At 37.6% G+C, this 27,598-nt stretch overlaps 5 protein-coding genes, 1 long non-coding RNA gene and 1 pseudogene across 7 annotated transcripts; 5 read left to right on the top strand and 2 right to left on the bottom strand.

The window, feature by feature from the left end:
- The first annotated feature begins 30 nt into the window (after positions 1 to 30).
- On the top strand, positions 31 to 2,869 carry LOC125201785 (ATP synthase subunit gamma, mitochondrial-like). Of its 2 annotated transcripts, none has more exons than XM_048100034.2 (9): positions 31 to 175; positions 957 to 1,000; positions 1,117 to 1,269; positions 1,595 to 1,708; positions 1,787 to 1,914; positions 2,016 to 2,138; positions 2,217 to 2,336; positions 2,428 to 2,549; positions 2,633 to 2,869. In XM_048100034.2, exons 1-9 carry the CDS (start codon positions 84 to 86, stop codon positions 2,700 to 2,702), a joined length of 966 nt encoding a protein of 321 aa, XP_047955991.2. In that variant the 5' UTR covers positions 31 to 83; the 3' UTR covers positions 2,703 to 2,869. The 2 variants fall into 2 exon arrangements, with proteins under 2 accessions (XP_047955991.2, XP_047955990.2); XM_048100033.2 differs by having other exon boundaries at positions 1,595 to 1,711.
- A 183-nt stretch (positions 2,870 to 3,052) lies between these two features.
- On the top strand, positions 3,053 to 6,423 carry LOC125201784 (cysteine desulfurase 1, chloroplastic-like). Its single transcript, XM_048100032.2, has 10 exons — positions 3,053 to 3,297; positions 3,392 to 3,525; positions 3,594 to 3,753; positions 4,040 to 4,226; positions 4,449 to 4,594; positions 4,698 to 4,770; positions 4,916 to 4,979; positions 5,421 to 5,520; positions 5,869 to 6,027; positions 6,110 to 6,423. The coding sequence occupies exons 1-10, from the start codon at positions 3,091 to 3,093 to the stop codon at positions 6,278 to 6,280; spliced, it is 1,401 nt and encodes a 466-aa protein (XP_047955989.2). The 5' UTR covers positions 3,053 to 3,090; the 3' UTR covers positions 6,281 to 6,423.
- Positions 6,424 to 6,572: 149 nt separating this feature from the next.
- Positions 6,573 to 8,051, top strand: PS2 (Presenilin-2). The gene has a single exon (XM_048110844.2). The coding sequence runs from the start codon at positions 6,745 to 6,747 to the stop codon at positions 8,017 to 8,019; it is 1,275 nt and encodes a 424-aa protein (XP_047966801.2). The 5' UTR covers positions 6,573 to 6,744; the 3' UTR covers positions 8,020 to 8,051.
- A 2,423-nt stretch (positions 8,052 to 10,474) lies between these two features.
- Positions 10,475 to 13,388, bottom strand: LOC125203221 (exocyst complex component EXO70E2 pseudogene; annotated as a pseudogene).
- Positions 13,389 to 14,446: 1,058 nt separating this feature from the next.
- On the top strand, positions 14,447 to 17,135 carry LOC125204813 (uncharacterized). The gene is made up of 3 exons (XM_048103552.2): positions 14,447 to 14,578; positions 15,115 to 15,818; positions 16,794 to 17,135. Exons 2-3 carry the CDS (start codon positions 15,151 to 15,153, stop codon positions 16,954 to 16,956), a joined length of 831 nt encoding a protein of 276 aa, XP_047959509.1. The 5' UTR covers positions 14,447 to 14,578; positions 15,115 to 15,150; the 3' UTR covers positions 16,957 to 17,135.
- A 949-nt stretch (positions 17,136 to 18,084) lies between these two features.
- Positions 18,085 to 19,623, top strand: LOC125205808 (large ribosomal subunit protein eL42). Its single transcript, XM_048104952.2, has 4 exons — positions 18,085 to 18,229; positions 18,909 to 19,088; positions 19,235 to 19,309; positions 19,397 to 19,623. The coding sequence occupies exons 1-4, from the start codon at positions 18,227 to 18,229 to the stop codon at positions 19,454 to 19,456; spliced, it is 318 nt and encodes a 105-aa protein (XP_047960909.1). The 5' UTR covers positions 18,085 to 18,226; the 3' UTR covers positions 19,457 to 19,623.
- Positions 19,624 to 21,292: 1,669 nt separating this feature from the next.
- Positions 21,293 to 22,291, bottom strand: LOC125201840 (uncharacterized). Its single transcript, XR_007172990.2, has 2 exons — positions 22,143 to 22,291; positions 21,293 to 21,524 (listed from the first exon to the last, which is right to left on the bottom strand). It is a non-coding gene; the product is annotated as an uncharacterized LOC125201840 (long non-coding RNA).
- Positions 22,292 to 27,598: the final 5,307 nt, after the last annotated feature.

Raw genomic sequence — 27,598 nt, 5'->3', positions numbered from 1 at the left:
GATGAAGCTGCATGCATTTGCCTGCCTTCATCCCCCGATTAGTTGAAGAAATCTAAGATTAATTCGATCCTTCAAAATCCAAAATGGCTATGGTTGCATCGAGATGCCAAGGGAGGCGAATCGCCGCCTCCTTCTTCTCACCTATCACCATTCGACACTCTCTCGCTTCTTCCGAGTAAGCCCCTCTCACCCATCCTCATTGATTTTGTCTGATCTGATATTTTTTCCCTCTTTCCGTTCAAATTCTTCTTAATCGTGTTTGAATTGTGTTGTATTTGCGATCTGTGGTCTATTTTCAGACTTTGATTGTGTTTTCATCGGCATAATTTAGAGCATGATATAGTGTCGTTTTAATGCTATACATTTATTTGAAATGTTTCGTTCCTTTTTGCCCTTCTATTACTGAGATCATGTTTATGGAATGAAAATTCTAGACTTATCTATGAATGGGATCAAATATCCAGAAATAAAGATCTGGTAATAAATGGACTGAAAAATATCGAATCATGCAAACCGAGGTATCATGCATAATTAGGTAAAATTTCTCGTGTAAATGACCAAAATGATATACACCGATGCGCTCACACATTGTCTTGGAAGAAACAAGTTTTCTATAGAAGTTATGGGAAAAGGAGGAGTATTAGGTAGTGTAAGAGAAGTTTGCCTTGTAGCAGTTAAATGAAATATTTGACAGACAAATTATGTTTGGATAATCAGGATCATCCTGACTCAAAAGAATTACTCATCTGAATTCTGATTGGAAAATTACATTAATCAGAAAATGAAGAAATTTATGCAGAATGCGGATTTTTCCTGCTTTCCTCACCATCTTCGTTGCTTTACTTTGTATCTTCTACCCAAACAGATTAGTTGTGGAAAATTTGCTTTGCCAAGATATGATAGTACTGTCTTTCATTGAATTACTTTTCTGCATCTAACTCGTCATATGTCAACAGGGAGTCTGCATTTTCGGGAGTTCGTTCTATTTCAACTCAAATTGGTAGGATTCATTCAATAACTTCTGTTCCTTCTTTGTTGGCCATATACCCTAAATTCTAACTTATCCAATAGTGTTCCTACTTTTTCTGATACTTATGGAAATCAATGAATATGCAGTTCGCAACCGTATGAAGAGTGTTAAGAATATTCAGAAAATCACAAAAGCAATGAAGATGGTTGCAGCTTCAAAGCTGCGAGCCATCCAAACTAAAGCTGAAAATTCTCGTGGACTATGGCAGCCATTCACCGCTCTTCTTGGAGATCTTCCAAGTAGGAATTTTGTTATAATTTCACAATCTCGAAGTATTTTTAGTTATCTTTGTTTTGTACTGTGAATCCTTCTTCTGACCTTCATTCTGATTTGTTTGATTGTACGGAATATCAGTAGTACATTATAATCGGGACTTATTTCTTGTCATCAATCATTTTGTCTGCTTAAAAGCATGAATTATCACAGGATAATTTCCTTTATGTAACACACTCTCAATTAGTCAGAATCGCGATTATTTCATCTATATTTCTCAGGCCCAATAGATTTAATGTCTAGTTTGCACTCTTTGCTTTCTTACTTCATCCATTTATGTTGATGCATAAGGTATCGAGGTGAAGAAGACCGTGGTCGTCACAATATCTTCTGACAAAGGTCTTTGCGGTGGTATAAATTCTACAGCAGTCAAGATCAGCAGGGGCCTTCATAAGTTGAACTTTGGTGGTACACCACCCTCATGTCTTTAGCTCTCTGCAATTTGGGCAAATAGAGAGTAACATTTGTTAATGTGTTACACAGGTCCTGAAGCAGAGTGTAAATATGTCATTTTGGGGGAGAAAGCCAAAGCCCAGCTCATACGTGACTCAAAGAAAGACATCGAGTTATCGATCACAGAGTTGCAGAAAAATCCTCTCAACTACAGTCAGGTCATCTATCTATATCCACAACTGTGAACCTAACCAAATTTACTTCACTTGTATCAATATTTGGTCCTAAAATGGAAAATGGAGCTACTTTTGGTTTGCAGGTAGCTATGCTTGCAGATGACATCTTGAAGAATGTGGAGTATGATGCACTAAGGATCGTATACAGCAAGTTCCAGTCAGTCGTATCGTTTATACCATCAGTCTCAACCGTACTGTCTCCCGAGGTGAATGAAGGGCTGAAGCTACCCCCATTTTTTAGCCATATAAACTACTCCATAGTGAATGATCTGATGGTGATGTAGATTGTTGAGAGAGAAGCTGAGGCCGGGGGAAAGCTCGCGGAACTTGATTTGTATGAAATTGAAGGTGGCGAGGCTAAGTCCGAGGTGCTTCAAAACCTCACCGAGTTCCAGTTTTCCTGCGTATGTCGCTCTTCACCTCGGTCTCCTCTTTTGCATAATCGGAGCTTGTTCTAATAAGGAAGTGGTCTTGACTTTTGATGGATGTGTGCAGGTGATGTTCAATGCAGTGTTGGAAAATGCTTGCAGCGAGCAGGGTGCGAGAATGTCGGCCATGGATAGCTCAAGCAGGAATGCAGGAGAGATGCTTGATCGACTAACGCTCACTTATAACCGGTTTGTTTGTTTCTTTATTACCTTTTGCAATTTGAGAAGAGAGAGTGATGAGAATTGTTGATGTTTTGTGTTTGGGTTTGCAGAACTCGTCAAGCATCCATCACTACTGAATTGATAGAGATCATATCTGGAGCATCGGCGTTGGAGGGTTAATAAAAAATGATAGCTTGATCGATGGATAATAAGCTGATTCAAGCAGAGATAAATAACAGCAGCTTACTTTCTCCTTCTGCAGAGAATGTTGGCTTATATGATATAGACATGATGTCGGATTCCTTTTTTATTTGATAAAATAATAAAGTGGATATTTTTAAAGTTTAGCCTGATTGGTGGGACCTTTTTTCCGAATTTTACCTAAAATCGAATTTTGCCTGAATATCCATCCATATACGAAGTTTGATGATTGGCCTTATGAATTTCACCATAATTCATGGATTGGTAGGTGTAAATTTGTAAAATTTCAAATACTAATAAAGAATAAAAGAAAAAATGAAGTTAAAAACTAACTGCAACCACAACTAGTTAGACTAGAGCGGCGGCGATGATGATGATATCAATGGAGTCCGCCGTCGTCAAACTCCCCCCTTCTCTCCGCACCATCAAACTCAACCCTAACCGCAAAAACCGCATTCTCCGCTTCGCTTCCTCCGCCTCCGCTCCCGCTCCCGCTCCTCTTTCAACCGACCCGCAGCTCGGCCCCGGATCCCTCGGGCACCTCACCCGGCCCGATTTCCCCATCCTCCACCAGGCACACCTCTATTTCCTGTCTCTCTAAACCCCTTCCCCCTAATTTGTCTATACGTCGTTTTGATTTTTGTGTTGGAATCTCTTTGATTGTGCAGGAGGTGAATGGGAAGAGGCTGGTGTATTTGGATAACGCCGCCACGTCTCAGAAGCCGGCGGCGGTGGTGGACGCCCTGCGGAATTATTACGAGTTGTATAATTCGAACGTTCACCGCGGAATTCATTATCTGAGGTAATTTTCTAGAGGAAACTCTGTCGGTGTGGATTGTCCGCTGATTTATTTTTGGTGCTGTGGTGTAGTGCAAAGGCGACGGATGAATATGAGCTGGCGAGGCAGAAGGTGTCGAATTTTATAAACGCATCGGAGAGTAGAGAGATTGTGTTTACGAGAAATGCTACTGAGGCAATCAATTTGGTGGCTTATAGTTGGGGTCTCTCGAATCTAAAGGAGGGAGATGAGGTACACAATTTTCCTTCTGCGACTGTTTCCTTTTCCAGTTCGCTTCTTTGCTCATTTGAGTTGATGTAGATTCGGCTTGACAGAATGTTTTCCTGTATTATTGTGATATTCGATAGGAACCGACTACCATATTGCTACATGGCCAAAATTTGTTGAGTTGATGTGGATACTGCTTAACATGTTTTCCTTTTTGCTCGTATTCTATTTTTCTTCCTTAAATCCAAACCTTTTAATGTGTTTGCTATGAGTTAGAGTTAGCTAATAAGTACTGATTCACAATTTTCAGGTTATACTTACCATCGCTGAACATCACAGTGCTATTGTTCCTTGGCAATTTGTAGCTCAAAAGACTGGTGCAGTGTTGAAGTTTGTTAATTTAGGAGAGGATGAAGTTCCAGATGTACAAAAGCTAAGAGAAATGATCTCGAAGCGGGCAAAACTTGTCGTTGTTCATCATGTCTCCAATGTGCTGGGTTAGTCTATTTCTATCATGTGAAGAGGAATAATTGTAGATTGTGACATGAAGTTTATTTAACTAAAATACATAGAGAAGAAGCTTATGCGAGTTGTTTTGGAAAAAGCATCTTTTTCTGGCCATTTATTCATTACTAAAAATATGATATAAGGTTTACTATGACAAGAAGCTATTTGTTCATGACCAGTTCTGATTCTCCTCTCTTCCATCTTTCCCGCAGCTTCTGTTCTTCCAATTGATCAAGTGGTAAGCTGGGCTCATGATGTTGGAGCCAAAGTGCTCGTTGATGCTTGTCAAAGTGTTCCTCATATGGTGGTTGATGTGAGGAGCCTTGATACTGATTTTCTGGTTGCTTCTTCCCATAAGGTGAAGTCTTTTCCATCTGCATTAGAATTTAAGTCCATATCTATGTATTAGCTCTCAAGTTTTATAAGTCAGTGTTTGAAGTGAAGAATTAATCATGCTTCAGATGTGTGGGCCTACAGGCATTGGATTCTTATATGGTAAAAGTGAGCTCTTGTCCTCCATGCCTCCTTTCTTAGGTGAGTTATCCTTAACCCTCTAGCCATGTTTGTTTTCTCTCACATTAAAATGTGATATAGTTTTGTACACGATTACTGAATCGTGAAATTCTGTTTTAGTGTTTTATGAGCTTGTCTTTTTAAAATCTCTATGACATTATCTCAGGTGGTGGTGAGATGATAGCAGATGTGTATTTGGATCACTCAACCTTTGCTGAACTTCCTTCTAAGTGAGTGTCTCACGTGCCACTAAATCAAATATTTGTTGTAGGAATTGGGCAACAAATGAACAATTATTTTTGGCATTGATTTTAGTATAGGGGTGAAGTCACACTTGGTTAATACCAAAATGAAGTAATATCATTAAATTTCTGATTTGCACACAAAAGAAAATGCATTGATATTCAAGTTATCCTAGCACATAACATAATGCTATGAAATAGTTTTAAAATAATTGCTACCAATAAACAACACCGTTTCATTTTTGCACATGCATTATAAACCAAATTTCCATGTTAAGGCTTTATATTCCACAATGAGTTGGATATAAACTCAAATCATGTCTATTTTAATCATGTTAATTTATGAATAAATATCAAGATGTTCGTCTTTGTTCGGGTCAACATTGATAGCATAATGGCATGCTTATTCATCGTTTCTGATTGTGATAGATTTGAAGCTGGAACTCCTGCTATTGGGGAAGCCATTGGATTGGGGACAGCAATTGATTATTTGTCAGCCATTGGGATGCAAAAGATTCATGAATATGAGGTAAAAATATGCACTATTTTCCTCGCCACCTTACCGAAGAATACTTCTATTCTTCATGCAAGTGGAAGCTACTAGTACTGGAATAATACTTTCTCCTCTGATCAAACTCGTTGAAGCCTTACTTATTTTCACATCCACTCTATCAAGGTCATAAGACTCACTAGTAATAGTCGACGTGATGAGTGCTTAAGCTTGCCTATTAGCTATTCTTGTGAGCCTACACATCAACTCCAAGTTTTTTTCTAGTTTTTAGGATTAGAGTATTATATTTCCATTTTAAGTTGATCATATCTTCAAAATACAGGAGCCAGCAGCATCATCAACAAAGTTTCCCTTTTCCCTTTGCAGGTAGAGCTAGCGAATTATCTGTATGATCGACTGAGCTCGGTACCCAGTGTCCGTGTCTACGGCCCAAAACCATCTAGAAGCGTGACCAGAGCAGCACTATGCTCTTTCAATGTGGAAGATGTTCATCCAACTGATATTGCAACTTTTCTTGACCAACAGGTACATACACTGTAAATTGTCGTGTTTCGTCTCTTCAACATATAGTGTCAATCTGTGACCTTGTCTTTTTTTCTTTCCTCAGCATGGCGTCGCGATAAGATCAGGTCACCACTGTGCACAGCCCCTTCATCGGTACTTGGGGGTGAACTCGAGTGCTCGCGCCAGCCTTCATTTCTACAATACAAAAGAGGATGTGGATGACTTCATCAGTTCCCTATCCGACACCATCAACTTTTTTACATCTTTCAAGTAGAAAAGACTGGTGTAGAATGTACGTATTTCTGAATAAGGAATATTCAACAATAACAATTTTATGTATCGAAATACCATAGTATTTTGTTGGATGGAATCATGAAAAGCGGAATTTTGGCTCAAGGGTCATTGTGAATTTGTGAACATCGGTTTATTCCAGTGTTATTTTCAAGCATATAACTATATAATAAGTGTTCAGTACTAGCAAATTAAGCTACAATTTCAAACGCATTATCAATCTAAAAGAAGTCAAACATAAAGATGACATTTTTAATGATAAAATCAGAATTTTGCACTTATTTATTGCAACGGAGAATCTCTAGACGGACTTGAAGCAACTCGATCTGTTCCTCTCAACTCAAGAATGGGGGGTTTGGGGCTCGATCCTTGAAATCTGGTAAAATTTCGTGAAATAGACGCTTCATAACTCTTCACTCACCCCCGAATTCCAAAACTCGATCCAAAATGGAGCAAAATCCCAGACCCAAAACAATCCTCGAAACATGCGGCGAAGAAATCATCAGAATCGTAACCCCAGTTTCGATATGTATGCTACTGGTCGTTATTCTGGTATCTGTCCTCAACAGAGGCTCCTCCTTGGACGACGGCATCTCATTCGCATCCATGGCCACCATGGCCTACTCCGAGAGCAGCTCAGACTCCATCTGGGACAAGCTCAAAGGCGCCCTCTTGAACTCCCTCGTCTTCGTTGCTGTTGTCACGGTTGCCACTTTCCTAATGGTGCTCCTCTTCTACCTCAAATGCACTAAATTCTTGAAATACTACATGGGTTTCTCTTCCCTCCTCGTTTTGGGATTCATGGGTGGTGAGATTGCCATTTTCTTGATCAAAGCTTCAAGCTTTCCCATTGATTGCTTTACATTTGCTGTCGCCTTGTATAATTTCACGGTTGTTGGTGTTATGGCTGTGTTCATGTCAAGAATGGCTATTTTTGTCACTCAAGCTTACTTGGTTGTGATTGGGGTGCTGGTTGCTTATTGGTTTACCCTGTTGCCCGAGTGGACGACGTGGGGGCTCTTGGTTGCTATGTCGCTGTATGATCTAGCTGCGGTGTTGTTGCCTGGGGGTCCATTGAGGCTCTTAGTGGAGCTTGCCATGGATAGAGATGAAGATATCCCTGCTCTTGTTTATGAGGCACGGCCGGTTATTAGTGATGCTGGTTTGGGTGATGGTGTGGCGAGGAGAAGGGTTTGGAGAGAGGGCAGGGGTGATTTTGATGAAGATCAAAGGCTTAGGTCTGATCGTCTTCCGGATTCTAGTCTGGGGAGTTACTTATATGGTGAGAGCCAGAGTGCGAGGAATATTGTTGATGCTGAAGATGGAAGAGCATTAGGAGGAGCTTCTGAGCTTGCTGCTCCTCTCATGCAACATATTAATATTCGAATGAATTCTTTGGAGAACGCTGCTTCAAGTGACAATATGGCGCTTGAGGGAATTGGCTTGGGCTCCTCTGGTGCGATCAAGCTTGGACTTGGCGATTTTATCTTTTACAGTGTTTTAGTTGGAAGAGCTGCTATGTACGACTTCATGACGGTGTATGCGTGTTACCTTGCTGTCATAGCTGGTCTTGGTATAACTCTGATGCTCCTTGCATTTTATCGAAAAGCTTTGCCTGCTCTACCTTTCTCTGTCCTGCTAGGCGTGTTGTTTTATTTATTGACTAGGTTGTTGCTCGAAACTTTTGTTGTACAATGTTCTATGAACCTATTGATGTTTTAGATTTATAAGACATTTTCTATGATTTCTGATTGTATTCACTTTTAAACATTTTCTTGTGGAATCCTTTTATTGCACATAAGCTGAAGTGAAGTCGCCTTGGTTGGGTGTTAGGTGGCCAGACTTCTCAGTATGAGTTTACCTAGATACATCATCTTATATGTTATTGCAAACAAGCTGAAATTCCATCGTAAAATACTAAACTTAGTGGCAGGCTGTCTCATCATTTCTCCCCCTTTGTTGACATTGTTATGATATCTATCACTAGAAGTGTAGCTAGGGAAGCCCTATTGGTGGTTCATTGGAGAATGTCGGTGTCATGACCTAGAATAATCGATTGTAATGGCGATGCCTAAGCGGATGTGCTATTCAAATAAACTAGTCACAGATACATTACATAGACGTATGTGTGGTAGATGCAATCTAACATAATCCTTAAAGTCTAGTCAGGAATTGATGGTGTTCCTGGCAACGCTAACTGGTTGAATCTTTTTTTTTTTGTTTGTGAAATCATATTTTTCCTTCATCTAGTTTGATCGTTGTTTATTTGAATATTTGAAGAAAAAAACCTGCTTTCAATCACATTTTCTAAGACTATCCTACTTTTGAACATCTACCACCAGACTTCTGATGCTATAGTTAAGATTTATTACAGAACTGAAATAAAGAGAAGAATTAGTGTTAATAACAGAAATACCAAGTTAGCTTGTCAACTCTTTTGTCAAAAATTTGCTACTCATTTATCCTACCACATTTACATTTGCTGTTTTGGAGCTAATGGGATCATTTTGAAATGATGTATGAAATTGAATCATGGATTACCACCAATCCAGGAACTAGCAGAAAAATCCAAATCTGTGTTTTCTTCTTCCCTCTCTCGAGAACTCATTTGCATTTTACTCAAGAGTATCTCTATCTCATAGACATCAGCTGTTACAAGATAACCATATTGTTAGTTGAAGGTTGAACAATGTGAAGTTCGAAGAATGTGAAATTCCTCTTTTGTAAAACTCTAATTAAGCCCTGTTTGAATTTTCTTTACCTTTACACAACTATATGTTGGGCCTGAGACTGGATCAAAGTGATCTTGGTAGATGCCAAGCCCCTATACCAAGCATCATTGGGATCTCAATATTCCGAAAGTGACCATGTGTATAAATATATGTAAGGCCACATATGATGACACTAAGAGGCCCTTATCTTGATTGTCCAGTAAATGTTTCTATTGCTTCTCAGTTTCAATCCTAATCCTTCTTTTGCACGAGTACATCATTTTATTAGCTGTTTTGAACTGCTTTGATAACTGCATCACTGTATCCAAGTATTTTTAGCAGCAGAGTATGCATACTTTACCACTTGTGACTTTATTGCATTAAATGCCATGGCTTGCACTTTCATAATCATGTGGTTGGGGAACTTCTAGCACCAACAACCCTTTACAAAATGTTATATATACCCTTTTTGCATTAAATGCTATAAATGTTGTGAAAAGTTCAATCTGGGTACTGAGGACCAGTAGGGTCATGGCGTCGTGCATAGTGTGTATAATTCGAGGCACGTTCTTCTGAAGGAGGACCATTTCTCTTGTTTGTATTGCTCATGTTTCAGTCAATGAAGTATATAAATGCTGTATGAAAATCTATTGTTTAAGCATACCATATGCTCAATTAGCATATGTAGCTCGGGTTTTTCTCATTATAAATGACCAGTTCCATTACCAGGGAGTTGAGATACAAGAAATTTTATGGTGATAATATCTTCCTGATGTGGATGGTCGTGAGTCCCTCTTGATATATCTTCCTTGACATTGAAATGTAACGGTCATTCTAGGACAGGGTTAACAGAATCACAAAGTGCTGGATCACTCTCATCCATGAATTAGTTTGACATACATTGAGAGTCTTTTGCATGTTTTCTGGTGATATTAATGTGCATTAAATATAGTACTGTAGTAGCTTTTTTTTTGTTTTTTTTTATTTATCATACTCAGACATGCTTCAAAAAGCAGGGCCGGTGAAATTGCTCTAGACACGGTACCACACTTTCTAAATTCTTTTTTGTTGAGGGATATTTCACAGCTGCTGCATACTCTTCGTTTCTTCCTAACGGCTCCTTTTTTATTGACTCCCATTATTGCAGAAGACTGACAATTGTGGCATGGCGATGCACAGACTTAAGTTACAGTATGGTACGGAACAATCCAATTTGAGAAAACTAGGAATGAAAACTTTGGAACTTTTGCTTGCTTTAAGAATGCCGTTAAGAGGTTAAACGACATGCTAATACATCTTACCTTCGACTGATAGCTTGATACTGCTAGTAAATGGTTAATGGATTTATATTTTCAGGCTTGTAAATTGGACAATGATGGTTTCTCCGCTATGTTGGAAGAGTGCGAAATTCTTCACCCGTTTCTATGTTTTTTTTTTTAATGAATTCTGTTTTCGAACACACGACAGATAAAATATTACATGTTGCAGACTTGATTGGGAACGGAGCACAACGATAGTCAGAGGGCCATCTCATTCAGAAGCCTATCAAGAGTAAGCTCAGGCCATCTCATTCAGAAGCCTATCAAGAGTAAGCTCATGATGGTAATTCTATGCTGTTATTTTTCTACAAATCTTTTGTCGATAGAATATGATTATGCTACATATGGGAGGGTGTTAACACGTATATTGTGCAGCTAACGTTACAAAGTTTGGAACGTTAGAAACTGAGAAGGCATACATACTACAGAACAACAAACAAAAGAATAGTAAAAACTAGGAAGAATGAAAGCATCCGAGATTCTGAAATCATCCGTGTCCCCTTTTCCAAGAATGGCTCAATGACTTCGATGAGCCTTCAAGAAGATCCATGATGTACACTCCCAGCTCCTGTTCGGTGTACTTGATGTGCTTTTCGCCAATAGAATTGCTGATCTTACTGACAAAGTTGCGATACGGTTGGATGACCGTCTTGGAAGCTAATATCCTCACATCTTCGCGGAGTTGAGGATCTGGGACAACCCATCTTGTCTGGCTCTTGTACAGATCCTCAAAAGCAGTGTTGAAATCTTGGCATCTCGCCTTTAGAGTTGCCTTCCCGACTTTCCCATCGTCATGGAGAAAGGTCAGTAGAGAACTCCACGTCGTTCTTTGGTAATACATTGCATGCTGCCGGAGCTTCACATAGTGTTTTCTGATCCACTCATCACCAAAGTAGGGGCTGATTTTGGAATTCTTGATCTTCTCAACTGCGTAGTGGATATTGTTCATCAAAAAGATATGCTTCAATGATGAATCTCTGTATAAACTCGACTTCTTGTCTAAGGTTGCTTCTAAAATTGATGTGAGTGACTGCAGGTACGTTCCCAAGGCACGAGCTGGATAGGGATCCGCCTCGGCATCCATGTTCTGCTCTTCGTCTCCAATCTCCCTGTTGTGTTCTTGATCTTGAAGAAATAAAGCAAGTGTATCCTCGTAATCAGCGAAGCACAAGATGTAGTTGGCGACGTACTTTGTTAGGGGATGAATCCCTCCATTTTGGAAAGGGGTTGTGGAAGTGCATGTTGCAATGCGGTCTCCGAGCTCTTTGAGGATGACTCTAACAGATTCTCCTAGCTGCGACAAAAGCTCGTGGAAGTCGATCCTGATCAACGACTCCGTCTCTTGTGAGAACAGAGTGTCCAAATCCGGGACGAGATCAGCTAGAACCTCATACATATCAAGCAAGCAGAAGAGCCATTCGGGCTCGTGGGGTCCAATCAGCACAGCTTGACCAAAATTCAAGAGACAGAAGAGAGGCCCCTTTGAAGCCTCGATCAGGCAACCTGTGCTGACCTGGTCGTATTCTCCAAGAACTTGGTCGAACAGCCGTTTCGCGCTGCCAAGATAGACGCCGATGATTCTCGTCATCGCCACACGCCATTTCCTGATCCTCGAGTTCAAGTGCTTCCACTCCATCCGCTTCACGTCTTCTATGCTAAGCTGCTCCACGTAGAGAATCATCGAGTACTCCGCTAATACATCCTTCCAGAACGCGGTGAAGGGCAGGCAGAACTCCTGAGCATAGCCCGAGGCAAACATTGTATCCGCGATGGACTTGATTTGAGGAACCACATCGGGATGGATCAGATCCATCACGCAATCCTCGGTCTCCGAGCTGCTACGGCCCCTGAGAGACGCGTCCTCGACCGAATCATCTTCGTTTGAGATGACAGACTCCTCATATATGGGATACACTTCGAAAGCCAGGTATTCATGCTCAAAGCACTGCTTGTTCTGCACAAGTATGTGGATCAGCTCATTTTGGAGCCTGTCCATAGCCATATGCAGAGTAGTTTTTGCTTGATCAAGAACCCCATTACTCATTCGACTCAACGGCATACCTTCAAGAGCCTCAATCGATCTCTGCACCTCGCCGACCGCTTCCAAGTATTCCAAGATTACCACGGGGCCGGAAGCCCAGATCTTCGAGTAGCTTGAGAGCAGAGTCGTGATGGTTTCGCGGGACGAGACGAACCTCTTCTCGAGCTCTCTGATGTTATCCGCATCCGGCTCATCCTCACTGTGCTTGATCACAGTAGACAAATGGAAGTCGAGCTCTTCCAGAATTCCCCTCACATCACTGCTCATGAGCTTGGTTGCTTGAAGGGCCTTCATCAGGTGATACGAAGCAGCAACGACATGGTGCTCTGCCTCGGTGATATCGGCCATCGGTGGTTCTTGAAGAAAGAAAGTAGGCTGTTTTGGGTTCTTGAATGGAGAGCAAAGATTCAATCGTTTATTGTAGAAATATCAAGAAATCAAGGCTTTTGAAGGCAACAGAATGATTAGAGAATCTAGAGGTTTTTGCAGTTGAATTTTGGGTTCTTGAATGGAGAGAGTAGGCTGTTTTGGGTTGTTGAATGGTGAGCAAAGATTCTATCTTTTTGGTTGTGGAAATATCAGTAAATCAAGGCTTTTGAGGCAACAGAAGAAGCAGACCACTCATGTTTTGAGAAAACAGAAGGGAAGATGGATAAAGGTGTAGATTGACTATATCTGAAGACTGACCAGTGCAGCCTCCCTTGTTTGAATACTGACTTCACAAAATCCAGAGACAGAAGAAAACTTTCCTCAAAATTCAAGAACGTGCAGAGAAATAAAGGTAAGGATTATTCTCTTGATCATTCTCATTTCACAGCACACACATCAATAACATAAATAATTGTGTAATCTTGAGCAAAATACTAAAAAAAGTCCATCAAAATTTTGCAGGTACAAATACATAGAAATGGGGCAGCTACAGATATTGTAGACTAAACTGAAGTGGTAAGAAAAGGGGAGGAGGAAGAAGAAGAAGAAGATGGTTGAAATTTCAGAAGAGAAGAGAAGCTTCTTTGAGATTGGTGCAATTTGTTTAATTTATTTGCAACGACTTTTCTCTGTAAATTAGTTAGTTAATTTGTTACCACAAGCAGCAATTGTCAAGTGTAACTTGGATTTCACTCTTTTTTTTTTCTTTTTTCTTTTTTTTTTTTTATCTTTTGTGTTTTTGACCAACCCTTTTAAATCTGATTTGTTATTGGACTCTTGACTTTGACCAGTGAATGGTTTTATATTCGGACGTGTCACTTTCTGTAGGGTCAAAGGTTGGACCCATGTTTATTGCCAATGGTTTAATATTTTATTTTTAAAAGATATTAAAGTGGCTAAAATTTGATAAAATGTTGCGATTTAAAGAATTACTCTTATTTATGTGTTGTTGCCTTGTTGGTGTTAGGCTAGGCTAGTTTTTCTCAAAATTAAAAGATATTTCTTGTCCTCATTTTATCATTCCACATTTCACTAACGATCTCCAATCACATCTTATTATAAAATTATTATAGGAGTATAAAAATAATATTCGTATTCCATTAACTTTTTATATTCTAGATCTACTCTCATTCAGTTACAAAGTCAAACAATTTCCATAAAAAATGAGACTTCTAATGAAGACTATTATGTAAAAGGGATAAGTTTATCTAATTAGAAGATTCTAGAGTGCCACCTAATTAAAGAGAGAAATTGCTGAATTTTTGTTACATGTATATGAGTATAAGTCAAATTGAATGTAAATTTCCTACCTTTCCTTTTGCATAGAAAATCAAACGTGGAAGATCGATGCTTCATTTTCCATTTACTATTTCATTAATTTCCGTCTATACCCCATTTTCCCCTAATTAGTACTACTATGATATGTTTGAAACAAAAAATACCCACTTACTCATTTCACGAGGCTACTAAATATGCTAGGCATCGTATATATAGGAAGATTTCATTCGTGAATATGCAAAAGAATTTAAGATCCCAAATTTAGATATGTGTGTAAAAAAAGCTAAATCAACGGTAGACCATAAAAAGAATGGTTCTAGTGATGGTGGTGTCATCGTTTTGTTTGTCGACAATTTAGTATATTGCTTTCTCTTCGTCGAACTACACGGTGGAAATAGGAATCTGCCTAATTTTTCTGGCCACTTTTTGCCTGTCGGACTTTGGCCGGAAACCAAGCTCTTTCTGATTCTTCATTTCCCTCCGCTCCATGCATGCATATTATGGTATGCTCTCATTCCTCTTCAATTCTCTCTTTTCTTAATCGACGGAGTAGAAAAGGAGAATTTCAAGATTATAGAAGAAAAGCATTTTGATGGTAACGGGCAATATAGAAATGACGACATTCATTGACTTTTAGCGAATTATAATATTTTCGACAAATTTTGAAAGTGGTCTTAAAAATCATAAAATTTTGAAAGTGTGCAATTTTCCCAACCTAACCAAGAAATTATTTTGACATATTTTTCTCCTAAGCAGTTAGTCGTAAAATCTATGTGGCTCGATTTGAATTATGCATGATACAATGTCGTTTCGACACCTTAAATTTTGAAATGATGTTGGATAATATGTGCATAATGTGATAAAAATATGTCACGTAAATTTGTTGGGTTTTGAAGAATGACCACGGTGAAAATTGGCCCCATCTCGAAATTTGTGATTTTTAAGACCACTTTCAACATGAACATTTCCTATGTTTTTTTGTGACAATTTCCTTCTTAAATTCTTGAAAGAATCTCCTCTAATTTTGTTTCAAAAACAGAGTGCATGTAGGAGAATCATTGATTAAAACAAAGGAATGAGTAAAGCGGAATCTAGTGAATCACCACCACCACCACCCAAAGCTGACCACCACGATGCCGGAGAAAAAGCACCACCAACTCCACCAAAAGTCGACCACCACGAAAAATCACCACCACCAGCACCTCCCGAAGACCTAAGCTCCTCCTCCTCCACCTCCGACGATGAGTCCTCCTCCGTCTCCTCTTCTCCTTCCTACAAATCCACTAAAAAACCCCCGAAGCCGGAGCCCACGCAGCCGCCCCCAAATCAGGAGATGGAGCGCAGCCCCTCCGCCTACCGGATCCCGCCCTCCGTCTTCGAGCGCAACAAGTCGTCCGCCGCCGGTGACTGGAGCGTCGCCTCCAACGACTCCCTCTTCAGCATCCACGTCGGCAACATGAGCTTCACCAACGATCAGTACATGTGGCGCTCCGAGGAGCTCACACCTCCGCCTCCGGCCGCCGGAGGCGACCACATGTTCACGTACCCCGCGCATTCGGCGAATGGAGGGGTCGCTGATATGAGGAGCCACGAGCTCGGGCTCGCGGAGGCTACCATGCTGGAGGTGATCAAGGAGAACGAGGGTCGGAGTCCTCCCCCGCGGGTGCCGGTGCCGGCAGAAGTGCGAAAAGCGCGGCGTTCCGCGGGGAGCAACCAGAGCAACATGTCGTTCGCCTTTTCCGTGTAAGTCATCTTTGTATATACGTATGTATTTTATTACTGTAAAACTGCAACTTAGGGTGTCCAGTGGCATCCCTCCCACTACGACCTCCATTAGTCCTTCCCACAAAAACTGTCTGGCACGTCACCACTAGCCCTTCCCATTTCACTAGGACTTCCCATTGCACTAGGACTTCCCGCAATAAAATTAATAAATTCACAATTAAAATTAAAATTTACGGAATTAAAATTTCGACACAAGCCGTATTTATAGAGTTTTTTTTTTTTTTATTTAAATTAATTTTCGGTGGGACGTCCTACCCACGCCACAGTGGCGGACGTCAGGTAGGGCGTCGATGCGAGGGACGAGCCCATCCGACGGGCACTCGGGACGGGCGTGGGCGCCCTTCCCGCTCCCTACGGCGGACGTCCGGTCGCCCGTCGGCGACGGGCGAACGGAAAGGGCGACGATGGAGACACCCTTAATTGATAAAACGTTCCATCAAACTCATCTCTAATCTGTGCACATATTGAGTCCTCTATTTTTTAACTATAAAAATGCAACATTGATTGATAAAACGTACGTTTAATATGTCATGTGCAAGTCATTTAACTCATTTCTTATTTGTGCACATATTCAATCCTCTATTTTATAACTATAAAGTGCAATTTAATTTGTAAATTTGTGTGACACATAGACTTCGTGTGAACAAGATAAATCATTGCAAAACATTAAAATCTACACACTGTCTTTTACGTTTCATTGAACATTCCACTTATGCTTAGTAGATTAAATGAACCTATATAATTTCAAACCTAAAACCAATTAGTGATAAACGTAGTAATTCATCTTAAGAGTTATATAATGGTTTCAATTTTTTTTACATCGACGTCGGATATTTATTTATTTTACTCACATTTTTTTACATCGATATTAGACATTTATTTATTTTATACTTATATCAATCGTCTAAATAAAATTGGATGTAATATGATCAGAGCGGGAGGAGACACAGAGAGGATACCTAGCTCGATAAAGTCGCCGGAGAAAACCCCAGTAGAGCCGCAGCAGCACGATCACGATGAACCAATAGAAAAAGAGGCTCAACCACCTCGATCGAAATGGTTATGTTGTTGCTCGTGTTGGCCATTTCGTTCGTGACACACAACATTAATTTATTAATAAACATATTTTCAACAACTAAGATGAAGCTTTGCATCTTCATCTGCTGTAATGCATTTTCTCTCATATGACCTAATGTATTCTCATCGGATATTCCTGTGATTATTTAGGCCTATGTTTCACTTTATAAATACATATATATCGTTGTGTTGTGTATATATTTGGGTGCTAGAATCTAGTAAATCAGAACATTTCTTCAATTTTTTTAATACAAAAATCAATACTCCATTATTCTATCTACGTGTTTTCATTTTTGGATGACTCGTACTACATGGCAACATCTCTCAGCTAAATCCCAAAAAGTTGTTTTCTACTACTATTTTACATTTGTATTTATCTAAAAACATGTGACTGAAAAATATTATGCTACCTTTGTAATTTCAAAATACTCTATCTGTCCATGAATAGGAGTCTCGTTTTTCTATTTTAGTCTGTCCGCGAATAGAAGTTCCGATTCACTTTTACCATAAATGGTAATATGGTTCGACCTTCCACTAACTCATTCCACTCACATTTCATTTAAATCTAATATATACAAGTAAGACACTTATTCCACTAACTTTTTTCCATTCACTTTTCTTAACATTTCTTAAAACCCGTACCGCCAAGAAATGAGACTCCTAATGCCGAACGGAGGGAGTAGCAATTATTTCCATTTTGAATTATTTCTTAAAATTATGCAATTTTAATTAAAAAAATTAAATAAAAATATTATTTCTACACACCATTTATGTACTAAGTACCACCTCTGTCCCAACTAAGTTGAGACATAACTTATGGGTATGAAGATTAAGAAATTGTGTTAAAAAGTAGGAGAGGGGAAAAAAGTAGGAAAAATAAAAAGAGAGAGTAAGTAGATAGTGAAATAAAGTAAGAGAGATTAGATGTTTTTTTTTTTTTTAAAAAAAAGAAAATAAGTTGAAACATTCCAAAAAGAAATACGACTCAACTTAGTTGAAGCAGATGAAGTACTATTTATATTAATAGAATTAACAGGTTAATATTTTGTGGACTTCATCCACAATCCACTAAATTATTTTCTTTTAATGAGAAAAAAACTACCCAAAATTTTTGGCTAGTATATCCGTCCTGGCCCTGGTGGACATTCCTGGGGAATTGACCCATTAAAGGCGCTTTTGCAGCTTATAATTGGGCCGGCCCATTAGGCGGCCATATATACAACAAACCCTAAGTCACGGACGGCTGCGAAACCAAATCACATTCGGCGCTCCTTTCTCCACCTCCAGCCATGGTAATCTCTCGCTTCATTTCTTCCTCTAGCTTTATCTCTGCTAGATTTATGGCTTCATCATGAGAGTAATTTATGGTCGTAAGATTTTAGATGGTTTATTATAGTATCGCTTCTTTTGAGCAGAAAAAACCCAATTGATTCAGCTCTAGAGAAATCTGTATGCTTCTAATTTGTGCTGATATGACATTGATTTCACACTCTCAAAATAAAGCTGTATTGGTTTTTATGTGGATGGGGAACTAAGGAAAATCTGGAGGTTGTTTGGAATTGGAATAGGAATTGGATAGATGTGAGCATATTGAGTTGATTGTGTTAGTTTTGTTGGCATCACAATTTGCACTCTGCTAGCATGTGTATCTAATTCGGCGTGGGGTGATTTTGTCTGTGGACTTATATTTGTGCTCTTGATAGTTACACTAGAAGGGTTTTATGATTTTGGTGCATATATTTCTCTCTGGTTATAATAACATTCCATAATCTGTCTGAAGAAATGAGTTAGGCTCTCCCCATCCATTTGTTGTAAATTATGGGTTGCCTGTTATCTGAAGTTTGAATAATTTTTGGTATGGGCTTCCAATATTTGGCTGTGGTCTATTACTATTGGAGTTGTACTATATTAAATTAGTATTGTTTGTTGTATATATGATCATGCTAGCTTATTTGATATTTTTGGTTTTAGGTGAACGTTCCAAAAACCAAGAAGACTTACTGCAAGTCGAAGGAATGCAAGAAGCACACCTTGCATAAGGTCACCCAGTACAAGAAGGGGAAGGATAGCTTAGCTGCTCAGGGTAAGCGTCGTTATGACCGGAAGCAGTCGGGTTATGGTGGTCAGACCAAGCCTGTCTTCCACAAGAAGGTATGAATTAATTTCCCGATTATTGTTGGTTTACTGAATGCACTGTAGCAATGAAATTGTACCTGTGGAGTTGAGATTGAGGCAGTTAAGCTAGAATTATTTTTGAATTTATACAAATAACTGAGAGCTTATCCTGTTCTGTTTAGGCTAAAACGACTAAGAAGATTGTGCTGAGGTTGCAATGCCAGGGTTGCAAACATGTTTCCCAGCACCCGATCAAGGTTCATTTTCTGATTCTTGCATTTTTCACTATGGCATCATCATTTTCATCTATCCTGGCATGAATTTGTTCTCCTTTTCTTTTGTAGAGATGCAAGCACTTTGAAATCGGTGGAGATAAGAAGGGCAAGGGAACATCGCTATTCTAATCTTATTGTTTTTACTGCCTTGTTTTATTGTGATATTGGTCTTGACAATTTGCTTACCTGCTCTAGCTAAAGTTTAGATTAAATATGAGACATGGTTCTCAGTTTCTTTTTCTACAAATGGATTACGTTTTTCACAATGCAACAAATGGATTAAGCAACTTTCACTACCCAGCTATACATTTTTCATTGGTTTGAGCAATTTTTTGTGAAATTGTTTGCTTGAGGAAATTTGAATTACAGTTTGTTTGCATATTAACTATCATCTACTTGATTAAAATTTTGGAATATTGGTCCCTAATGCCATGGAATTTTCAAAAAGTTTGTTTGCATATTAACTATCATCTATTTGATTAATTTTTTGGAATATTCTCCCCTAATGCCATGGAATTTACAAAAAGTTTGTTTTTTCCTTGAACTTTCAACTTGGCAAATAACATTATGAATTTTGTATGAATTTTGTATGTGGTTGTTAATTTCACAATATTTTACTTGATTAGTGAATGTTATGATTTATGGTTATGTTTTTTTGTTCTTATAACTCTTGTTTGTCCTACAAAAGATGTCACATTTTTCTTTTTAGTTTGTTCCACAAAAGATGTCACATTTTTATTTTTGGAAAAAGTTCTCTATCTCATGAATATACAAATTATATTCTCTCTCTCCATTTGACACACAAAATAAAATCTCGTAAAATCCCCTGCCGTCACAAGTGTGACATCTTTTATGGGACGGAGGGTGTATGTTCTAAGTAATTTGATCAATTTTAATCAAAGTTCTGATTTTTGTTTAAATTTGAATTTTGAGTTTTGGGTCAAAATTTATGTACTTTGAACTTTTAATCTATAACATTGGTCATTGAATCTGAAAAAAACACTCTATTGTGTATGTTGGGCTGCGTATGTTTTGAGTCTGATGCGTATGTTTTGAGTCTGATGCATATTAAGGAAATTTGAGAGTGATTCTTCGTTGACAATGTAGCAGTAAATAGACAACAAAGTAAACGTCAAACTAGTTCTTCATGTTCATAATCAACCCTGAATTGGCCCTGAACGTTTTGCCATCTATAATTATGTTAGGCTGTTTTTTTTACAAATTAAAATAAAAAAATGTATCTTTTAGAAAATATTTAGGTGACTAATAATCTCAGATTTTAAGTCTAATCTTGTCAAAATTTCACTAATTCACAGTTGACCGTCAGTTTTTGATTGAACCGTCAAAAAAGGAGTAATTTGACGATGATTTTGTATGTTTTTTTTTTCTTTCAAAAAGTGAATGTTTTGAACTTACTTTATATTCGACCATGTGTTTAAGATAAAAAGGGGACTTTAGTCTTAATTACGTAAGTATGAGAACTTTTCAAATCCTCAACCCGAAGACAAAAGGCGCAGACCTTTATCTTGTCGGAATATCCGACTTGTGGTGGCCGGAGATCAAAAGGTAAATAGGTAATGGAAATGGGATAAGTATTAGAGTGTCCACAATAGAGTGGAACAACCACGATTCTGCCAAGGCACAGCCACAAAAACTCTTCTGTCACATCATCACAAAATAAATCAAGAAAATTAAAAAAAAAAGGAAAAAAACCGGCACGGCGGACCGCCGCGGCTCCCTTCCGGCGTGCAATAGGTGCCGCGGCTCCACAACCACCTCCGCCCCCACCGCTTCCACGTCACAAATGCGGCTCTCTCCCGTCCAGCCCTCCCTGCCGCGGCTCACCCTTGTCCAACAATAGACCGCCGCGGCGTTGCTATTGTGGATGCCACACCTCAACCCTTATGACGTATGCACTTACTATAAATAAATTCAAAATTTAAAATAAATAATCCACACGTCAAGTAAATAAAACACACATATTATATAATTTCAAAAACCAACATTAAACAAGTATATATTTCAAAACATTCTGAAATTGTAGTGGGACCCTCTCACCACTCTATATACTATACATTTATCTACATGCAAAAATGATGAGGAGGAGAAGGTTGTCAAAATGCGTCAGCCGCCGATCCTGATAACACGTGGAGTTTGTATAACTCACATTAACTGAAACATCACTGGTATCTTATTGCTGAAAAATATTAATGGTTTATATGAGCCACAACTCAGTATATATAAACCTTACCTTTAATTTCACACACAAATATCAAACACATTCTTTCACCAACATATATCACCAGAAGTAATAAATATCATAAACAATTTAGTATTCATATGCATATGTCTCTCCGTTCTTTTTATTATTCTGTGACAGGTCAAGCCTAGCATCTGCCCAGGATTTCCATTGTATACGACCCGAAGGTCCTTTTAATTATTTGACCTTTCCACGAAGGCTCCTCTTTGCATTTTGACCTTTCCACGAAGGCCCCTCTTTGCACATTTTCTTTGACCCATAAGTCCATTATCATTGAATATGACCCGTAGAACCCAGGGCAAACCTGTCACAAATCCTCTTTAATCCAATGATGCAAATAATTTTAATGACATATAAAAATATATCAACTGCACCACTCAATATCCATTGCACCCATCAGATATCCATATCTTATTCCACTAAATAATTCCAACATAATATATAAAATATATCCATACTAATTTCACACCATATAATTCAATTACTCATTCATATTCAACATATAGTAATCAACCACATAATATATGTAAAATTAAAAGTATGATTTATACATACCTTAATATATGTAACACTAAAAATTAGATTCTGCTTTGCGATCTACAACTCTTATTTCTTTTCTTCTTCTCGTTTTTCTCTCGTCTTCCTTTACTAACTATTATCACTCTATTTTCCTCTCTCCTTTTTATTTTTCAGTCCACGGTGTACATACGTATAAAAAGCATGCTAAGTCGGTTAAGAAGAAATAATAATTTAAGGCTACTAATAAAATAATGTAACATGCATGCTATATATTTTATCTTTTTGACAGTTGTCCTATAATATCGGTGGCATTATCAACTACTAACCACGTATATACTACATATTTGTGTGTTCAATCTATGCTACTGCTATTTTATACTCTCTTCGTTCCATAGTAATGGAGGCAAAAAATTTCGCCATGGATATTAAGAAAAATTGTGTTAGGTGAGTTAAGTAAAGAGAGAATAAAGTGGAAAATGAAAAAGATAGAGAGATAAAGATAGAAAAAAGTAAGAAAGAGTAAAGTAAGTGTGGAAAATGTGTTGACTTTTACTAAAAAAGGAAATGACTCTATTACTATTAAACGAATGGAAATGGAAAAACGCCCCTATTACTATGGAACGGAGGGAGTATTATATTAGTTTAGGATCATTATCATTTCAATTGTAATATATATATATATAGGGATGTGATCATATCATAACCCATATTTATGGTGATAACCTAATAACCCTCATTTTATGGACGAAAAATATCATTTTATGGAACAGAATATCATTTTATGGAATAAAAGTATCATTTTATGCATGCTGAAAAAATATCATTTTATCGTGTATAAATATCATTTTTTGTAAAAATGATACTTTTGACCCATAAAATGATAGGGTTATTAGGTTATCAGATAAATATGAGTTATGATATGATCGCACCCCTATATATATATATATATCTATATATAGGGGAGCATTAAGGTCCTATTACCCCCTTAGTGTCTATTTCCTTCTTAATATCATCCATTAGATTGATGGAATGGACAGACTAGATTAATAGGAGAAATCTGATCTCGTGTTGCATTATTTGTCCTAATTTGTGCATTATGAGGGTATAAGAGTAAAAATATAATATCTTGTACACGTTTCAAAATGGAAATTCCTATAATTAAGCTAGATTTTCATAACCTTCCATCTTCTCATTCACTCTCTCACTCTATCCCATCAACCTACGATCAAAACTATTCTCCACCATTTCAAAACCGCCTAAACCCTAGCCGCCTCTCCAATCGAAGAGAAACCAACTCCACCGTCGATTCTCGCCACGAAATTCACCGTCGGTCGATGACTCACAAGCTTAAAGTATCGACTTTTAGTTTCGCGCGCGCCGATTGAGTTGCTGAAGTTTCGATTTTGGTTTCTGAAGTTCCGATTTTAGGTAAAAAACACTTGTAAGCGTCGATTTTGGACATTTTCTAGACCACATAGTCATTCGATTCACAGGTTTTACCGTCGATTGAGTTCGTTGTTCGAATAATGCACTATTTTTTTGGGTCAATTTTTCTAAAAGAAATGAAATTGTAATCTTTTGAACTAGGGTTTCGTCCATTAGTTAATTTTTTTAGTTTATTGTTGAGTTGTATTTGGTATATGTTCGATTATTGCGGGTGAAACCATACGGATTTTGTTTGGTTCCTGGAAATTGTCGATTTTGAGTTCAGTGTGTTGTCGATTCAGTCCATTATTGACTATTTGGTTGATTATTGAGTTATATCTCTGATTTTGGTCGATTTGGATGAAAGAATTATGAAACAATTATTTGTTGTCGATTCTGTCCATGTAATACACAGTCTGAAGGTTACATAATTGTTTTACCTGTTCTGATGCATTATTCGTTGGCTTTACTACATTATTGATCAGTAATCTTGCATTTGTACTCTGTATTCATGGATAAATTATGCATTATTTTCATTGTTGTATGTTTCATGAATTGGTTTGAATATGAAATGATTGGTTCACAATTAGATGAAGCATTATTTGTTGGCTGTGTAACATTATTAACTGTTGGCTGTGAGTTGATGTATGTGGTAATGTTCGTGTAATCTGAAGCGATTATTTCATTTGAATTGATGCATTATACGGTTGAAAATTAACATTATTTGTTCATTGTGTTTACGGATTAGTACATTGGTTAAATTTTTGAATTTTTGAATCTTTGGACAACAACGAAGTACCCTAAGTTGGATATTGAGGAAGCAGTTGATGATGTTATTTTTATTGCGATAGCGCAAAGGCCACGAGTTCCAATCATACCTCTAAGGTTTAGATATCATCTACGTTAGGGAGTAGTTTTAACTGATAAACATAACGTGAAAATATTTCAGTGTAATGGATTTTATTTACTCAGTAATGGACGATTTGTGTCCTGTAATGTATATGTTTATGAGACGTTTTTGTTGTGATTTTATGAGTAGTTTTTTAACTGATAAACATAATGTACAAATATTTCAGTGTAATGGATTTTATTTACTCAATAATGGACGATTTGTGTCATGTAGTAATGGACGATCTGTACATTATTAACTGATCCATGCACATTATTAGATACTATTGGTACATTATTTACTGTATCAAATCTTAAACGTATTAAAAAAATGAAATTTAACTCATGTGGTGGTGCTATAGCCTAGCCCCATTGGTTGATTGAAACTCTTTGCCCTTTGTGTTGGTTCCGTTTGTGAGTTGGTACTATAACTTAGCCCCATGGATTGCTAAACCCAAATGGCATGAATTCAATTTCCTTTCAACATTATTCTATTCAATCTGTACATTATTTACCGATCCGTGCACATTATTAGATACTATTGGTACATAATTTACTATACCAAATCTTAAACGCACTAAAAAAAAGAAATTTAATTCATGTGGTGGTGCTATAACCTAGCCCCATGGGTTGCTAAACCCAAAGGGAATGATTCAAACTCTCTGCCCTTGGTGACGTTTTCGTATTTCAGTTGGTACTATACCCTAGCCACATGGATTGGTAAACCCAAAGGGGAATGGATTTCACTTCTGTCACACATTAAACCTATTGTAATGTACATTATTCAAAGCTGGCGTATACATTATACAACCATAATCGTACATTAATACAATCTACATTATACACTTACTATAGTACATTACTCGTCGAAAATTTACAAGCTGTAACTTACGAAATGAAAGCACGAAAATCTGTAGGCAATGGATGATTTCATGAAATAAAACGACATTTGATGCAAAATAAAACTAAATACAAGAACGAACTAATCACAAACAAATACAGAAAACCATAGATGTCAATTACACGACTAATCCAATAACTTTCTACCAAAATTTAACAATAATAAAAAAAATAAACAGACGTCTTCCATTGAAAAAAGACGACGACAATTTCTTGAGAAGGTCTTCAATAGAGAAAAAACGACGTGGGAGAGAAGAAAAAACGATGAGGGAGAGAAGAAAGATTGTAGCGTCGACTCCGACGGCAACCTCGACGGCTTTCTTTGTTATGGAGGCGGCGGTGATATCAGAGAAATTATTGTGTAGTCATGAACACAAAAATAAATAATATTGAATTAAAGGAAAGAAGAAGAAAGAAATATTATGTGTGAGATTTGAGTTAGTAACTTGAGAAAAGAAAGAAAAATCATGCGTGATATTTGAGGGAGAAATTAAGGAAACTTCCATAACTGACTAAAGTGTGCCTTCCTAAAAGGTCCTTTTCGATTTTTTGAATATTTTATTTAATAACATGTGGCACTTAATTCAGCCATCAGATCTTGAAAATGGAGGGCTGAGATTGAGAAGAACTATAGAACAAAAGATGTAAAAAGGATATGAATACATCCATATATATATATATATGTAGGGGTGCGAACATATCATAACTCATATTTATGTGATAACCTAATAACCCTATCATTTTATGGGTCAAAAGTATCATTTTTACTAAAAATGATATTTACACACGATAAAATGATATTTTTTCAGCATTCATAAAATGATACTTTTATTCTATAAAATGATATTCTGTTCCATAAAATGATATTTTTCGTCCATAAAATGAGGGTTATTAGGTTACCACCATAAATATGGGTTATGATATGATCACATCCCTATATATATATATATATATATAGGGTTGTGTTTAGATGACAACACTTATTATAATGACACCATACCACAATTCTAGTCCCTTGGATCTGGAAATCCTAGGTTTATTAAGCTGCCACGTAGCAGCTTATTTTAATTATGTTGAATCCATTAAAAACTCTGAAGGGTAAAATAGGAATTCTCTATTCCTTAACAATTTCACGGCTGAATTAGAATCAATTCTCAATTGATCGCGACGATCAATTCTCAATTTATCGCTGGAAATTTTCAATTTCACGCTGAATTGATCGATGAATTCTCCATCCAGATTCTCAATTTCACTCAATATTCTATCCAGATTCTGTAAATCGAAATCATTTTTCAATCATAAATCCAATTTGATTTTGATCCATATTCAGCAATTCAATTTCTCCACAATTCGTTTTCTGCAATTGGATTCTGAATCTTCAATTTCAGTCCTAATTTGAGAACCGAGAAATCTCCAAATCGTTGTCTCTCTTCATAGGTTTCTGAAATTCATGAGAATATGGGCGACTCGATCATCAATTTTGATTTGGATGTTTTTCCTGAAGGTGAGTATCGACATGTTTAGCTGGAAAATAATTGCAATTATTGGATGATTGTGATGACGAATTTGTTTACTGTTTTGACGATTATTGATCTTTTGTTTGAAGAATTATGCTTCTATTTATGTTCAATACTAGTTGAAGAGTAGTTTTCGATGAATACTTGTTTAGTAGAGTATGTTTCTACTTCTGTTCAATATTGGTAGAGGAGTAATGTTCGATTTCATAAAGCGTAATGCAGAGTATTAACCTATGATTTCATGGAAATACTCTGTTTCTGCTGATTCTGATTCTGTTTAGTATAGTTTGTAGTAGTTGCTGGTTTATGTGTATCACATTGCTCTTCACCTAATTGTTTATTGCAGTCAATTGTATCTTAACTAATTTGCCTCATGTTTTATCTTTTTATCCAGTTGCATGTGTGCCAGCATGCCCCGACGAACTCCGTCCTTATGTTGGTAAGAAATTCCATTCATTAGATGAGGGTATTGCCTATGGGCGTGAAACTGGTTTCGATTTGCGTAAACGTGGAATCAAATCTACTAGAGATGTTGTTACGTGGCAATATCTTGTTTGTAACAGAGAGGGGTTGAAATGGATGAGATGCATGCACAAGAGGGTTTTATAACCAAACGTAGACGCACATCCAAAAGGTGTGAATGTAGGGCGCGAATATCACTCAAGTATGTATCTGAGGTTGGATTTGTTAGTTATGTTGTTCAAGAATTTGTGGAAGTTCATAATCATAGTATGATTGAACTTTCGTTTAGACGTTACATGC

The sequence above is a fragment of the Salvia hispanica genome, chromosome 2 (genome assembly GCF_029641045.1).
Source record: "Salvia hispanica isolate PSC_SH4W2 chromosome 2, Shi_PSC_v1, whole genome shotgun sequence".
In the NCBI taxonomy this organism is placed as follows: domain Eukaryota; kingdom Viridiplantae; phylum Streptophyta; class Magnoliopsida; order Lamiales; family Lamiaceae; genus Salvia; species Salvia hispanica.
This window is presented reverse-complemented; position numbering and strand designations above follow the sequence as displayed.